The following is a 14,736-nucleotide window of genomic DNA, read 5'->3' on the forward strand; positions in this document are numbered from 1 at the left end:
CATATTTTACTCAGTAAATACAGAGAAAAAAGGTTTGAGGAGGGAGGAGAAATGCTAAAGTTTTTGGTTGAACCCTTCAGCCTCTCCCAAAAGTCTGGGCTTGGGCTAGATTTTTTTTTTTTTTTTTTACCCACACGCATAACTCCAAGCTGAATTTAGGTTGTGCAGTCTGAACTTGTGCAGTGAGAGAGAGAGATTGCAAAATAAAGTAAAATTTTGAAGCCAAATTGTTCTCACCTGTGTTTCGCTGACAGTTATAAAAGGTCAGTGACAATTGCTTACACCTGTGAGACAGAAGGAAAAAGAAAGGATTTGCAGCGCTTTGCAACCAATGAAGTACCTTTGAAGTGTAGTCACTGTTGTACTGTAGGAAAAACAGCAGTCAATTTGCACACAGCAACGTCCCACAAACAGCAATGATAAAATGGCCAGATAATCTGTTTTAGTGATGTTGGTTGAGGGATAAATATTGGCCAGGACACTGGGAAGAGCTCTCCTACTCTTCTTCAAAATAGTGCCATGGGACCTTTTACGTCCATCTGAAACAGCGATTTAACGTCTCATCCGAAAGACGGCACCTCCGACAGTGCAGTAGTCCCTCAGCACTGCACTGGAGTGTCAGTCTAGATTATGTGCTCAAGTCTCTGGAGTGGGACTTGAACCTTCTGAATCAGAGGCAAGAGTGCTACTAGGGAGCCATGACTCACACCATAGGAATGTGATAAATCTAGAATTAAAATTAGAAAAGAAAATCAAGCTGAATACAGAAAATATAGAGGGGAAGCAAAAAGATTAGAAAAGCTAAGTGAAGGAATGGACCAGCAGGTAACAAAGGAAAATAGAAAATAATTTTATAAGCACATAAAAATTTAAAAAGTTATAGAAAGGATGGGGCCCATTAGAGATTAAAAATGAAATCTTCTAATGAAGGAATGGTAGAGTTACTAAATGATTACTTTCCCTTGGTATCACAGAAGAGTGTAATAGTGGGAATGAAAGGATACAAGCAGAGGAAGTGGCGCAATTGTACAGATAAGAAAGAACTACTGAAAAAAATTGGTGGAATTCAAAGTGGGAATGACACCAGGCCCTGATGGCCTGCATCCTAGAATACTGAAGGAAGTCAGAGAAGAAATAGCAATCATATAAACATCCATGCATACGGAAGTTCTGCCAGTGACTGGGGGTTGCCAATGGAATACCTCGGTTCAAAAAGAAAGTAAAGGAAAACTAAGTAACTACACAACAGTCAGCCTAACATTGGTATTGAGTAAGTGTCTCGAGGTCACACTATGGGATAAAACTAACATTCGCCTAAAATGGCAGGGGTCAGTTAAGGGCAGCCAACATGGTTTTGTAAAAGGCAAGTCTCGTTAAACAAATTTAATAGAGCTCTTCAAGGAAATAACAAAATATTGATAAAGGAAATGCAGTGGATATTGTGCATATGAATTTTATAAGACAGTTCACAAGATACCTCATGGGAAGCTTGCTGGTTAAATTAAGGCACACTGTATTAAATGGAGTGTGGCAGTATGAATAGGAAGCTGATTATAGGACAGAAAACAGAGAGAAGTGGTTAATGAATGCTTTTCAGGTCGGAGGGATGTAAACAGTGGTGATCCCCAAGGTTAACATTAGGATAATTTATGATCAGGACTTGGGTATAGGGGAAACAAAATCAAAATTTGTAGATTACATAAAAATGAAGATTGCGGTTAACTACGGGGATGAACTATATGCGACTTCAGAAGGACACAGAAAAATAAGCCAAATGGGCAGATAGATATCAGATGAAATTTAACGTGGAGAAATGTGAGAGGCAATACATTTTGGGAGGGAAAATAAAGAGAGGACATGTATATTATATGGTAACATTTTTAAACGGTTAGAGGAGCAGAGAAACTTGGACGTCCAGTTACTCAAATCTTTAAAGGTGGAAGGACAAATTGATAAAACTGTTTTAAAGAGTATATGCGAACCTAGGTATTATAAATGGGGATGTAGGCCCCACATTTCTTCATATTTCCAGTGCAACAACAGTGTAAGTATGACGTAATGCTGATTTTCAACGCAAAAGATCGAGGAAATTTGGGCGTAAGTGACTTAAGCCCATTTGTACACTACTAGCTGGAGTACCTGGCGTTGTCGAGGGAACTGAAGAACCCTCTGACATGTTTATAAAACTGTTGGGATTGAAGAACTCTTCCTAAGCACCCAGGAGGTGGTTGTTTAACTTAGTTTTTTGTTAATGGGGATCGACAGTAGCCAAAAAATCTAGTTTTTACAGTTTTCCTTCTATGTCACTTTGGAGGTAGCAAGCAGAATTATAATTTTGCAATGTTATCATTGACATTAATGTGTCATGATCATATAATGATTGTGCATTATTGTAAAAAGCAATAAAATTGTTGAAATTTTTAATGTGTTAGGGAATATATATCTATATATATTTTAATAACATAGGTTTGAATATGATTAAACTAATGACTGAAAGTGCTGATTATGCTTAAACTGAGAACAGTCAACCACGTGCTGCTGAACTGTAGAACAAAGGTGTTCTGCCCTCGCAACGCGCTTCTATGCAGAGCTAGACAGATAGCGAACAACTCGATATCTTCCAATAAAATCACAAGGCTTGACTTTTCTTGTAACGCTTTACTGAACGATTCTAATTGTAAAACTGAAATACAACACAGAAATGGAAGCACACATTAGTATACAAGCGCATAACTGATATGTATACACAAATTTAGGTACGCCTGAGCAACACAGTACATTTAGTAAACTGGGAGGCATTCTCTTTAAATTAGCCCTGTACATAGTGCATCAAAATACAGCTACTAGTTAATCAGCTAGACAGAGAAAAGTTACAACTAAACATTTTCTACAACATGCAGTGCACACTAATGATCCATAGCATTCTAAAATACTTACAGACAAACAATTTCCAAGACTCAAGCATGGGGACAATACAACTGCTCGGAGCCTGTGCTGCTGTAGGAGCACCGTGGTGTAGGTCTGTGTCCCAGCGAGGACTCCACGAGGACTACGTAGCAGTCCTGTGGGGAGCGTGATGACCTCATCACGCTCGGTAGCGTTGTCTGCGCTTGGGGCGTCACGTGATGCGCGTGGTCGCGTTTCTGGCCGTGGAGGCCGAAGTCGGGAGCGGGAGCTGGAGGCCAGGCTGAGCCGATGCTTGCCGCGGGAGCGGAAGATCGCGTCGCTCCCGGCGGCTGGTAGATGCGGCCAAAGACGCTAGGCCGGGCTGTGCCGGCAGCCGCCTCACGCACGTCACGTCGTACGTGCCGTGACGTCAGCACGCTACGTTGTACGTGACGTGACGTCAGCACGCTAAGGCGCATCTTAAAGGGGCAATGGCCCTAAAAGGTAAGTTAAAGGGGCAACGGCCCCAACAGGTAGGTTATACATATATAAGTAAGTTAAATACATACAGTGAGGTTAAGTTAGAGGGAGAGGCAGCACAAAAGGGATGATGGTGTGATGTACCAGAGATCCAATCACAATGTGGTAACGTCACATCGGCTGATTTAGCTTAACTTTAGAACAAAGGAATGAGTGATGCACCAAAGATCCAATCACAGTGTGATAACGTCAGGTCGGCCGATGTAGCTGAACCAACCATAGCTCTGCATGCATGCTGCTGAGCCAATGGTATTAAAGGGGGCGGGTACATTTACTGTGATCTGATGCTGTATAAGAACCAGCCATTTTGAACATGCTTTTGAGTACAATAAAGGAAGTCAAACAGTGTAAGTCAGTGCTGCAATAAATCGACTATTTAAAACCTACCACCGGACTCAAAATCTTTTATTTTAATGCGTTGACCTCAGATTGGTGTGGTCCACTGAAATTAAAAGATCTAACAATTGTGCCAAAACCCTCTGCTAATCATGAACATAGCTCCGCACCTCGATGCAAAAGTACAGCTCATGTGAATTTCCTGAATTTATGCTAGTTCTCAGGGCTCTTAATTTACAAAACAGCACCCAAAGTATTGACCCTGAAATTGCTGTGTCTGTAACAGCGTACTCTGTTGTATTCCATTTGAAAGCCCCCGGAAGTTCCAGATTTCTGCATGCGTTTGCGAAATCCAGAACTTGCGATCTGTCAAAGTACACCTTGACAGATCATCTGCACCACCTGAAAATTGAGTATTGCTGGCGTAGAGTTGTGCTATTTGCCCAACAACTGCCCAGCAATTGCCCACACAACTCTTACGGCTGGTAAAAGCAGGGGTAGGGACTGCTTTCATCAGCGTAAGGGTATATATAAGGCTTAAATAAAACATTTAAAATTCCAAAATTATGCACATACACTTTAAATGAGTTTATGCAAATATTGGACCGGATCGAGATGTTTAAAATTATTTATCAAAACATTAAGGCCTAGAAATTCACTATGGCCCCGCCAGCTGGCTAACGGCCAAAAGTTAGCGCTGCGCGCGGAGCCATGTGCGACCGTCAAATATTCACTTTTTGCGCCCCAAGTCGGAACCGGGCGCTATTCCAGGGTGTGCCCGCCCCCGCTTGGGGCGCTGAAACTGAATTTCAGCGCTCTAAGTGCCGCTGCGCCATCCGATGCGGTGCGGCAGGCTGCGGTACTGCAGGCTTCCTCCTTCTCTTAAGGTGGAGGTGCCTGCAACGGGGAGATCGCCGCTGGATTGTGCCGGCAAATGAGCCCGGCAGCACGGAGAAGTGCCGGGCTCGCGGAAAGCAGCCGGCAATGCCGCGGGGGGGGGGGGTGGTGGAGGAGGCCGGGGAAGGAGGTGCGGGCAGGCGGCCGCCGAAAAAGCGGCCGGCCGCACCTCCACCTTTATGCGCCCCACTAAGGCTGCAGTAAGGCCCTGGTCTCCGGATGTAAGTAGCGGCCGCCACGGAGGAGGCGGCGGCGGCAACTGAATATGGGCGTCGGGCCGGCATCGGGGCGGAAACGGGGCACTGCGCACACCGATGACGTCATCGGTGCCGGCACAGCGCTACCGGCTACCGCCGCCATTACCGCCGATCTCAATATCAGCGCAACCTCCTATACTGGCGCAGAAGCCCTCTTTAGGCGGTAACTGGGCGCAAAGCTTGCAGCGCCTTACTGAATTTCTAGGCCTAAATTTTTTTACTGAGGTTGGTGCAATGAAGGGACTTATGAATAAAATTGCAATTCAGTACATTTATAATTATTAAAATTCTGTACATTGTATAGTTATTTGGGGATTCACTTCATAGATGATTGCAATGGAATCCTACTTTCTCATTGGCGGACCGGGCTGCCGTACGCCCGAGAATGCAACTCTTCACAGCCTGGAGGCCAGCAGGTAATTTCAGATTTGTTTCGCGGGTCGGCGGCGTACTCCAGAGGTACGCCTCTGACCGCAATTTCTACCCCAATTATTTCTGATACATTATCGCAATTTTTTTTCAACTTCTCACTGAGACCTAAAATGTACCTTTGAATGCATCTTTATGGCATCAGAATGATTTGCATTAAAAACTCAAAAACTTTCATGATTGCATAAAGAGGGACTTAAAAAAGGAATACGACACAAGTTCTGTGCTTTCCTTGGTTCTGAAAGTTTTTTCTGATTTGTTTGTTTTACGCCAGTTTGTACGTTCTTCTGTATATTCCACAAGATACTGAGGAACATAGGAACAGGAGTAGTCAATTTAGCCCCTCGAGCCTGTTCCGCCATTCAATTAGATCACGGCCAATCTGTCTCTTAACTCCATCTACCCACCTTAGTTCCGTAACCTTTAATACATACCCTTGCCTAACAAAAATCTATCAAACTCAATTTTGAAATTTTCAATTGACCTAGCCTCAACAGCTTTTTGGAGGAGAGAATGCCAAATTTCCACTATCCTTTGTGTGAATAAGTGCTTCCTGACATCACCCTTGAACAGCCTAGCTCTCGTTTTAATGTTATGCCCCCTAGTTATTGACACCCCCTCCAGAGGAAATAGTTTCTATCTACCCTATCAGTTCCTTTAATCATCATAAACATGTCAATTAGGTCATTCCTTAATCTTCTACACTCTAGGGAATGCAAGCCTAGTCTATGAAACCTGTCCTCATAATTTAACCCTTTTAGCCCCGGTATCATTCTGGTGAATCTGCACTGCCCCCCCACTCCAAGACCAATATATCCTTGTTAAAGTGTGGTGCTCAGAACTGAACATAGTACTTTAAATGAGGTCTAACCCGAGCTTTATATAACTGTAACCTAGGGTTACCAACCCGCCAGGATTGGCCTGGCGTCTCCAGAAATAAAATACTAATCTCCAGGACACTGCTGCGAGCAACCCAGGAGAAAAATCATAGGGGCATTAAAAAAATTGTTTTACTTAAAAAAGTGAACACTTTTGTTTACTAGTTATAAAAAAAAGGATATGAGGAAAAAAAAAGTTATTTGACTGACAGTCAAGAAACATCCAATCGGGTAACGAAGAGTCTAATCACTTACCAATTGATGTGGGAAGGCAGGGCACGCGAGTATGGACATGTCGGGGGACCAATGGCTGGGGCGTGGGGGGCAAGGCAGCTATAGGCAGAAGGTCATGTGATGACGCCTCCAGGAATATGTCCAACCGGAGTTGGCAACTCTTCTGTAACGTAACTTCCACCCCTTTGTATTCCAGCCCCCTTGAGATAAAGGCCAAAGATTTCATTTGCCTTTTTTGTACCTGTCCATTAGCTTTTAGTAATGGAAGTCAGGAAATGTTGAAATGGCAAGACCTGCATGAGTTTTGGCCCAACTGACCAGTTACGCTGTTTCAGAAAATACCAGGCCATAGCCTACAGAAGCAATGGGGTAATACTAAACCTAAAAAAATTATTGGATAGGCTGCAGTTCAGAATATTATGTCCAGTTTTGGATACCTTACTTTAGAAAAGATGTTAAGGCCATGGAGAGGGTGCAAAAAAAGATTCATTAAAATGATACTGCATGCGGGGAAACCCAGAGTTTCCCATGCGGTACCAGGTCCCCCCCGAACCCAGCGCGTTGGGAAGTAAAAATTTCCCCCTTCAAGTCACAAAGAAAATTAGAGAAACTGGAGCTCTTTTCATTAGAATAAAGAAGATTATGAGGAAATCTGGTAGAGGTGTTCAAAATTAAGAGGTTTTGATAAACTAAATTGGGAAACACTATTTCCACTGGTTGATGAGCCAGTAATTCGAGGGTATAAATTTAAGATTACCACCAAGATAACGAAGGGAGAGGTTAGTAGAATCTTTTTGTGCAGAGGGATGTGTTAGAACATGGAATGCCCTACCACAAACAGTGGCAGCAGCATAATCAGTAATTGTGCTTAAAAGGAAAGTGCATAAATATTCCAAAAAGAAAAACGTAAAAACAAGATGTGGGGGTGGAGCAAGAGAATGGGAAAAGGTGGATACCTTTTTCAGAGAGCCAGCACAGGCACGATGGGCTGAATGGCCTCCTTCTGTGTTGTAAAATGCTACGATTCTAAATAAATAAGGTCTAGAGGTTTTGGGAGTGAAGAATAAAGAATGCTACTAAGCAAGTTTTCTAAATTAATAAATATAACCACAAATATTATATCTGTGTATAGCAATAATATCTATATAGAAATATTCCAAGTATAATATTGACCTCGATTTTGTATCAGTAAATTTGCTATGCAACAATGGGACTGAGGATAAGCATCAGAATCCATGCTATCGGTCTGCAGTTACCCACAAGCAACATCATATGAGATCTGCAAATCTTATTAAAAAACACACTAGGCTCTGTGAATTAATGAACAAAATTGCAGACAATCCCAATATAGGATACTTCATTACACCTTTAAGACAAGTTGCAGTCATGACAATTATGCTTACCTGTACTCAAGATGATTCTTTTGTCTTTTCATATCTTCCTGGTGGCCAGTGACAATCCGATCTAGCTGATTCGTACGATTTAATAATGCATTAACTGACAGTTTCTCAGTGTAGAGCATCCCTTCTGCTTCCTTTAAACGAGACACAACCTTTGAAATCATATTATTGCTAGTTTTCATACTGTCCATAATAGCTGACCATGAGTTGCGCTGCTCTTGGAAATTAATGGCTTGAGTTCCTACTTGTTTGAGGTCATTTTGAAGTTGTACAACCTCCTCTCGTAAGGAGTAATTTGCTTCTTCTACCGATTTCACTCTGGATTCTAATAAAGATATCTTTGAACTTTCACTGACATTGTATGGAGTCTCAATCTCAAGAGAAGGCAGCTTATTTTTGTTATAATCACTGTCCTGGAAATTGTGTCCTTGTCTAACTGCACCATACAGTCTTTTTTTATTTGGATCAGATGTGTAGATATTAGGGAGGATGCCAACCCGAGGACCAATTTCACGAATTGATCTAAAAGGTAATTTAAAATCAGAATCAACTTTATAAAGGGTGTACTATAATTTTATGAGCACGTAAAGCATATTTTGAAAGGAAACACTCACAAAATTGAACTTATATGACATGGTTGATATATAGGTTTTGTAAGATTAGTTTTAATTAAATTATATCCATGAATGCATTCCAACGGTATTGCAAGTTTAATGTGTTGCGCTGCAAGCTTTAATTTAAAAAGGCCTCTAGTCTGTATCTGAACAGTTAGAAAGGTATGGTAAACATATTTCTGATTATGCAAGCATATTTTTCACAGTGAACTAGTTAATCTTATTTTCTACAGGTCCTGCTATCTTGTATCTCTACAGCCTTCATTTTGAATCATTAGGTGATCATTACACATAATTTTTAAAACAAATATTTAAGTTTATGAGGCTCCTGGGAACAAATTTACTGAATCATTATTCATAGGAAATCTTAAAAAGACGAATGATGAAACACAAAAGATAATTCATAATTTTGTTTTCTGTGTGACAGCAAAAGCTAAACACCAAAATACATTTTCTAATATAATCAATTAATTTTATTCGCCATCAAGATACAAGGAATATAAATGTTTTATGGGTTTTATGAATGTGATGGAACACTCTGTGTTCTGTTTCTAGAAAATGTTTTGTCATATTGTGCTCTAATTAGTTTAGAACTTCTGGATATAGCTATACAAATGACAAGTTCACATGCAAGTAAACCTTCTCCAGATCAACTAGGGATGGCCAAGAAATGCCAGACTTGCCAGTGATGCCTCCATCCCTAGAATGAATAACAAGGAAAAAATTGAAAATATGCTTTTTCCTAGCTCTGGCCTCAGAATAACATGGCCTATACCTAATAACCGAAATACTGCAAGTTGAATACTGATGGGGAAAAATTCGGTACCTTAGCGCCTTTCGTTAGCACCAGCTGAAGGCGCCAACGGGTGCTAGAGGATTATCGCCGGGGTGAGGCAAATCCAACGGCACACGCCAAATCACCCCCTCCCCCCGCAGCGCCGCCGCTAACAGTTATCAGCGGGAGCTTCAACATCAGGTGGATCGTGACGTCAGCAAGTGTGCAACGCTCACTGAGCGCCCGATCTACAAAATTGATTGTCGCCACATACCTTAGCACTTGGAGGAAACAGCGACAGGGAGAGCTGGCGTGAAGCAACAGGAAGCCGGCTCTAAGGACGCTCTTTAAAGGGGTCATCAGTAATGAGTCGCAGCTGTAGGTTAGTGGAGTTTCAGTGCTTTCTTGTCAGTTTCACATAGTGCAACAGTCTCATTCCATTATTTCACTGTTATTTAGTATCAGGAGTGTTGTGGCAACTAAAAAGTAGCTACATTTATTCTTTAAAAAAATCAAACTGCTACACTTGGTTACATTAACGGGCGCTGTACTGGCTGTCGACCTCGCCCTCTAGGATCTACGGCAGAGGCAGTGGAGGCAACAAGAAAGATTGGAACATGTGGTCAGAGGGAGGAGGAGGGCCATCAGGGGCTCTCAACAGGAGGCCTTACCCTCCGAGGGTATTCTGAGAGCACTTCTCCTACCTCCAATTAAGCGAGGAGCAGTGTATTAGAAGGCTCCGCTTCACCAAGGAGGAGGTCACAGAACTCTGCCACCTCCTTCAACCAGACCTCCAGCCTCAGATCAGGGTGATCACAGCTCTCTCAGTGGCAGTCAAGGTCACTGTCGGCATCAATTTCTTCATCAGTGGATCCTTCTACTCTGCAACAGGAGACTTAGCTAACATCTCGCAATTCGCCATCCATCACTGCATCCGGGAGTCACAGAGACTCTCTACAGTAGGAGAAGGGACGACATTTCCTTCCCCATCACCAGAGAGAAACAGGACAAGCATGCATGTGGCTTTGCCCGGATAGTGGGATTCCCCATGGTGCAGGGCCATTGACTGCACCCACATGGCTTATGGCCATCGCATAACAATCCTGAGATCTTCCATAACCTCAAAGGCTGCCACTCACTTAATTTGCAGTTGGTGTGCGACCAGAGACAGCTAATCCTCACCGTCAATACCTGCTATCCTGGCAGCAGCCACGATGCCTTCATCCTGCACCACTCTCCACCTGGCTCATGACTCCCCTCTGCAACCCCAACACTCCTGCCCAGCACTCATAATAAGAGCCACACTGCCGCCAGGAACATCATCGAGCAGATCTTTGGCCTGCTGAAGCAATGATTCCGCTGCCTTAGCCGCTTGGGAGGAGCCCGCCAGTACTCGGCTGAGCGGGTGTCCCATTTCGTGGTGGTCTGCTGCATGCTCCACAACTTGGCCAGCATGAGGGCCCAGCCCTTGCCACCAGGGATTGTGGGACTACCTCAGGAGGAGGAGAAAGAGGATGAGGAGGAGGATGAGGAGGATGAGGAAGCTAAGGAGAACGAGGAGGAGGAGGAGGAATAGGAGCGAAGGAGGAGGCAGCCACTCAATTGGTCTTCTGGAAGGGCAGTCCGTGACCGCCTCATCAGAATGCGATTCCAATGAATTAAAGCCCAGATCCCCATTACTCAGCACATCCCCATCATTCCATCCCTGTTGCAGGCCATATTACAGCGCAAAGCTAAAATGAGACACACCACGAAAGAATCCAAATTGAATTAATAAATTTATCAAAAATCAGCAAACACATATTTACAACTAAAATATTAACTATTCACACTTGTGCAATCCCTTAGTGCCTCGCCTACAAAGTGTTGGCCCAGTGGCTGCAGCGCTGGTGGAAGGCTGCCGAGTGTCCATGCAGGAGACTTCAGATGGCCATGCAGGACGCCCTCGACCAGCTCTGGGCCTGGAAGGCCCAACTGTAGACTGCAGCACCTCAGCATGGGTGGCAGCAGTTTGGGCTGGCTGGATGACAGGCAGCGACAAAGGCAATAGCAGAGTGGCAATGGTGGGAGCAGCAATGCTGTCATCCTGAGAGAGGGCAGCAGCTTCCTGCTCCATTGACCCACTGCCACTCCCCCAGAGCAGCACCTCAGCATCCCTAGCAAACTGTTGGAACACAGACTGCTGGCCTGCTGCGACACCGTGAAAGCCCCGGTCGACGATGGTAGACCCAGCCATGATGGCAGCAATTAGAGCTTGCGTGGCATCAAGCTGAGACTGCATGAGAGCAGTCTGAGATTGGATGCCGCCAAGCATAGACTGCATTACAGCACGACGACATTGCATCGCTTCCATTTGTGCTGCAATGGAAGCTGCCAGATCGCACATCACACATGGCATCAGTTTTGGGTCACCACGGTCTCTCTGGGAGCCTACCATCCTATGCAGACTGGAAATGATGGGCTCCATGGTGTGCACAACAGACAGTTATGAGAGCATCACTGGGTATGACGCCCATATCTGTATCAAGTCCACCGTGAAGCCTGTCTATTGTAAGGCAAGGCCGGTCCATTATGCGTTGAAAAGTCAGGTGGAGGAAGAGCTAGTGCAGCTCAGAGAGAACGGAGTGCTAGTAAAAACTGACAAAAGTTAATGGGCTACCCCGATTGTGGTATTGCCCAAAGCAGACAAAACTGTACGCTTGTGCGCTGACTACAAAGTTACTATCAACCAAGCAGTTGACGATGAGCAGTACCCGTTATCTACATCACAAGGTTTGTATGCAGCGCTCTCAGGGTCAAACGTCTTCTCCAAGCTTGACCTCCAAGCATGCCAAAAATAGTGGGGAACCAAGGGGCTAATAAGAGTGAGGAACTTAAAGTAATTAATATGAGCAGAGAAAAAGTACTTGAGAAACTAATGGGACTAAAAGCTGACAGATCCCCTGGACCTGATGGCCTACATCCTCGGGTTCTAAAAGAGATGGCTGCAGATAGTGGAAGCATTGGTTGTGATCTTCCAACATTTCCTAGATTCTAGAACGGTCCAAGAGGATTGGTAGGTAGCAAAGGTAACCCCACTAGAAAGGAAAGAGAGGAAACAGGCCAGTTCACCTGACATCAGTCATCGGGAAAATACTGGAATCCATTATTAAGGAAGTGGTAACAGGGCACTTAGAAAATCATAATATGATTAGGCAGAGTCAACATGGTTTTATGAACGGGAAATATTGTTTAACAATTTATTCAAGTTTTTTGAGGATGTAGCTAGCAGGGTAGATAAAGGGGAACCAGTGGTGGTGTGTATTTGGATTTTCAAAAGGCATTCGACAAGGTGCCACATAAAAGGTTGCTACACAAGGTAAGGGCTCAGGGGTTGGGTGTAATATATTAGCATGGATGGATAGAGGATTGGTTAACGGACAGAAAACAGAGTAGGGATAAACCGGTCATTTTCCAGTTGGCAGGCTGTAACTAGTGGGGTGCTTGGGCCTCAGCTATTTACAATCTATATTAATGACTTAGACGAAGGGACCGAGTGCATTGTATCCAAGTTTGCTGACGATACAAAGCTAGGTTGGAAAGCAAGCTGTGAGGAGGACACAAAGAGCCTGCAAATGGATATAGACAGGTTAAGTGAGTGGGCAATAAGGTGGCAGATGGAGTATAATGTGAGGTTATTCACTTTGGTAGGGAGAATAGAAAAACAGAATTTTTTTAAATGGTGAGAAAATATTAAATGTCGGTGTCCTTGTACAGGAAACACAGAAAGCTAGCATGCAGGTAACAGCAAGCAATTAGGAAGGCAAATGGCATGTTGGCTTGTCTTGCAAGGGGGTTGGAGTAAAAGAGTAAGGAAGTCTTGCTACAGTTGTACAGGGCTTTGGCGAGACAACACCTGGAGTACTGTGCACAGTTTTTGTCTCCTTATCTGAGAAAGGACATACCTGTACATGCCTTAGAGGCGGTGCAACGAAGGTGCACCAGATCGATCCCTGGGATGAGAGGGCTGTCCTATGAGGAGAGATTGTGTAGAGTGGGCCTATACTCTCTGGAGCTTAGAAGAATGAGAGGTGATCGCATTGAAGCATAAGATTGTGAAGGGGATTGACAGGGTAGATGCTGAGAGGTTGTTTCCCCGGCAGGAGAATCTAGAACTAGGGGGCATAGTCTCAGGATAAGGGGTAGGCCATTTAAGACCGAGATGAGGAGGAACTCCTTCACTCAGAGGGTTGTGAATCTTTGGAATTCTCTACTCCAAAGGGCTGTGGATACTGAGTCACTGAGTATATTCAAGGCTGAGATAGTTAGATTTTTGGACTCATGGGGAATCAAGGGACATGGGGATCGGGCGGGAAGGTGGAGTTGAGTTCGAAGATCAGACATGATCTTATTGAATGGCGGAGCAGGCTCGAAGGGCCATATGGCCTACTCCTGCTCCTAATTCTTATGTTCTTATATCGGACGCTTACGCTCAGCTGAATGTTGACAGAGAGAGTCAACAGTAACTCACCATCAACATACACAAGGGACTGTACTCATACACCAAGTTGCTGTATGGTGTAAAGTCCTCCCCCAAAGTCTTCCAGGCTACGATGGATAAGATTTTGCAAGGAGTTCCAAATTACTTATGACGATGTGCTGATCACAACAAGCAGCGAGGAAGAAAATCTAGAAGTGCTAGATACCATGCTTCAAAGATTGAATGCCCACAATGTCAAATTGAAAAGGAGCAAATGTGCTTTTGTGCAGCCTGAGGTTGTATATCTTGGTCTGAAAGCTGATGCAAATAGCTTGCAACCAGTGAAGGAAAAGATTGATGCTGTCATCAATGCTCCAAAGTCACAGAACGTGTCTGAGTTAAGATCTTTCCTTGGAATGGTCCAGTAGTATGGCGTTTCTTATCTGAGTTAGTGACCATGTTAGCTCCATTGCATGAGCTCAAGGATGTCCACTGTAAGTGGAAACTCGAAAGGAAGCTTACGACGCTTGTAAGAAGTCTCTCTAGCGATGCTCTACTTGTGCACTACAACACAGAGCATGAGCTTAAGTTAGCATGTGATGCTTCCAGCTATGATGTGGGAGCTGTCAGAAGCCACATAATGGATGACGGCCAAGAGAAACCAATCGTTTCGCCTCGTAAACCCTCACAAAGAGCAAAAGAAACTATGCGCAGAAAAGAAACACTCGCCATAGTGTTTGGAATCAAGAAATTCCAACAGTTCCTGATTGGCAGAAAGTTTACCCTGATAACCGATCACTAACCGCTTCTAGCAATATTGGGACCTAAATCTGCTATCCCTACAATGGCCACATCGAGAATGCAATGTTGTTGTCACACTATGACTGCACAATTGAATATCGCACTTCAAAGCAAAACGCAATCGCAGATGTCTTGTCCAGGTTGTCACATGAGGACTCGTGTTGGGAGTGAATTTGCGATCTTCTCGCTAGGTGCAGTTGACAAAGACTTTCCTGTGACTGCAACTGAGA

The 14,736-nt window shown here is 43.9% G+C and overlaps 1 protein-coding gene across 1 annotated transcript in view; it reads right to left on the reverse strand.

Annotated features, from left to right (window-relative positions):
* Positions 1–9,606, reverse strand: part of LOC147110665 (coiled-coil domain-containing protein 154-like) — a 158,297-nt gene extending 148,691 nt beyond the window's left edge. Inside the window, exons 1-2 of the mRNA XM_086002249.1 lie at positions 9,521–9,606; positions 7,861–8,379 (exon numbers count right to left, since the gene is read on the reverse strand). Of these exons, the coding sequence (XP_085858375.1) occupies positions 7,861–8,379; positions 9,521–9,606 (605 nt within the window). The remainder of the gene's footprint in view (positions 1–7,860; positions 8,380–9,520) is intronic.
* Positions 9,607–14,736: the final 5,130 nt, after the last annotated feature.

This window comes from Somniosus microcephalus, chromosome 11, assembly GCF_052327205.1.
Source record: "Somniosus microcephalus isolate GS21.2 chromosome 11, FLI_Smic_1.0, whole genome shotgun sequence".
Classification (NCBI taxonomy): domain Eukaryota; kingdom Metazoa; phylum Chordata; class Chondrichthyes; order Squaliformes; family Somniosidae; genus Somniosus; species Somniosus microcephalus.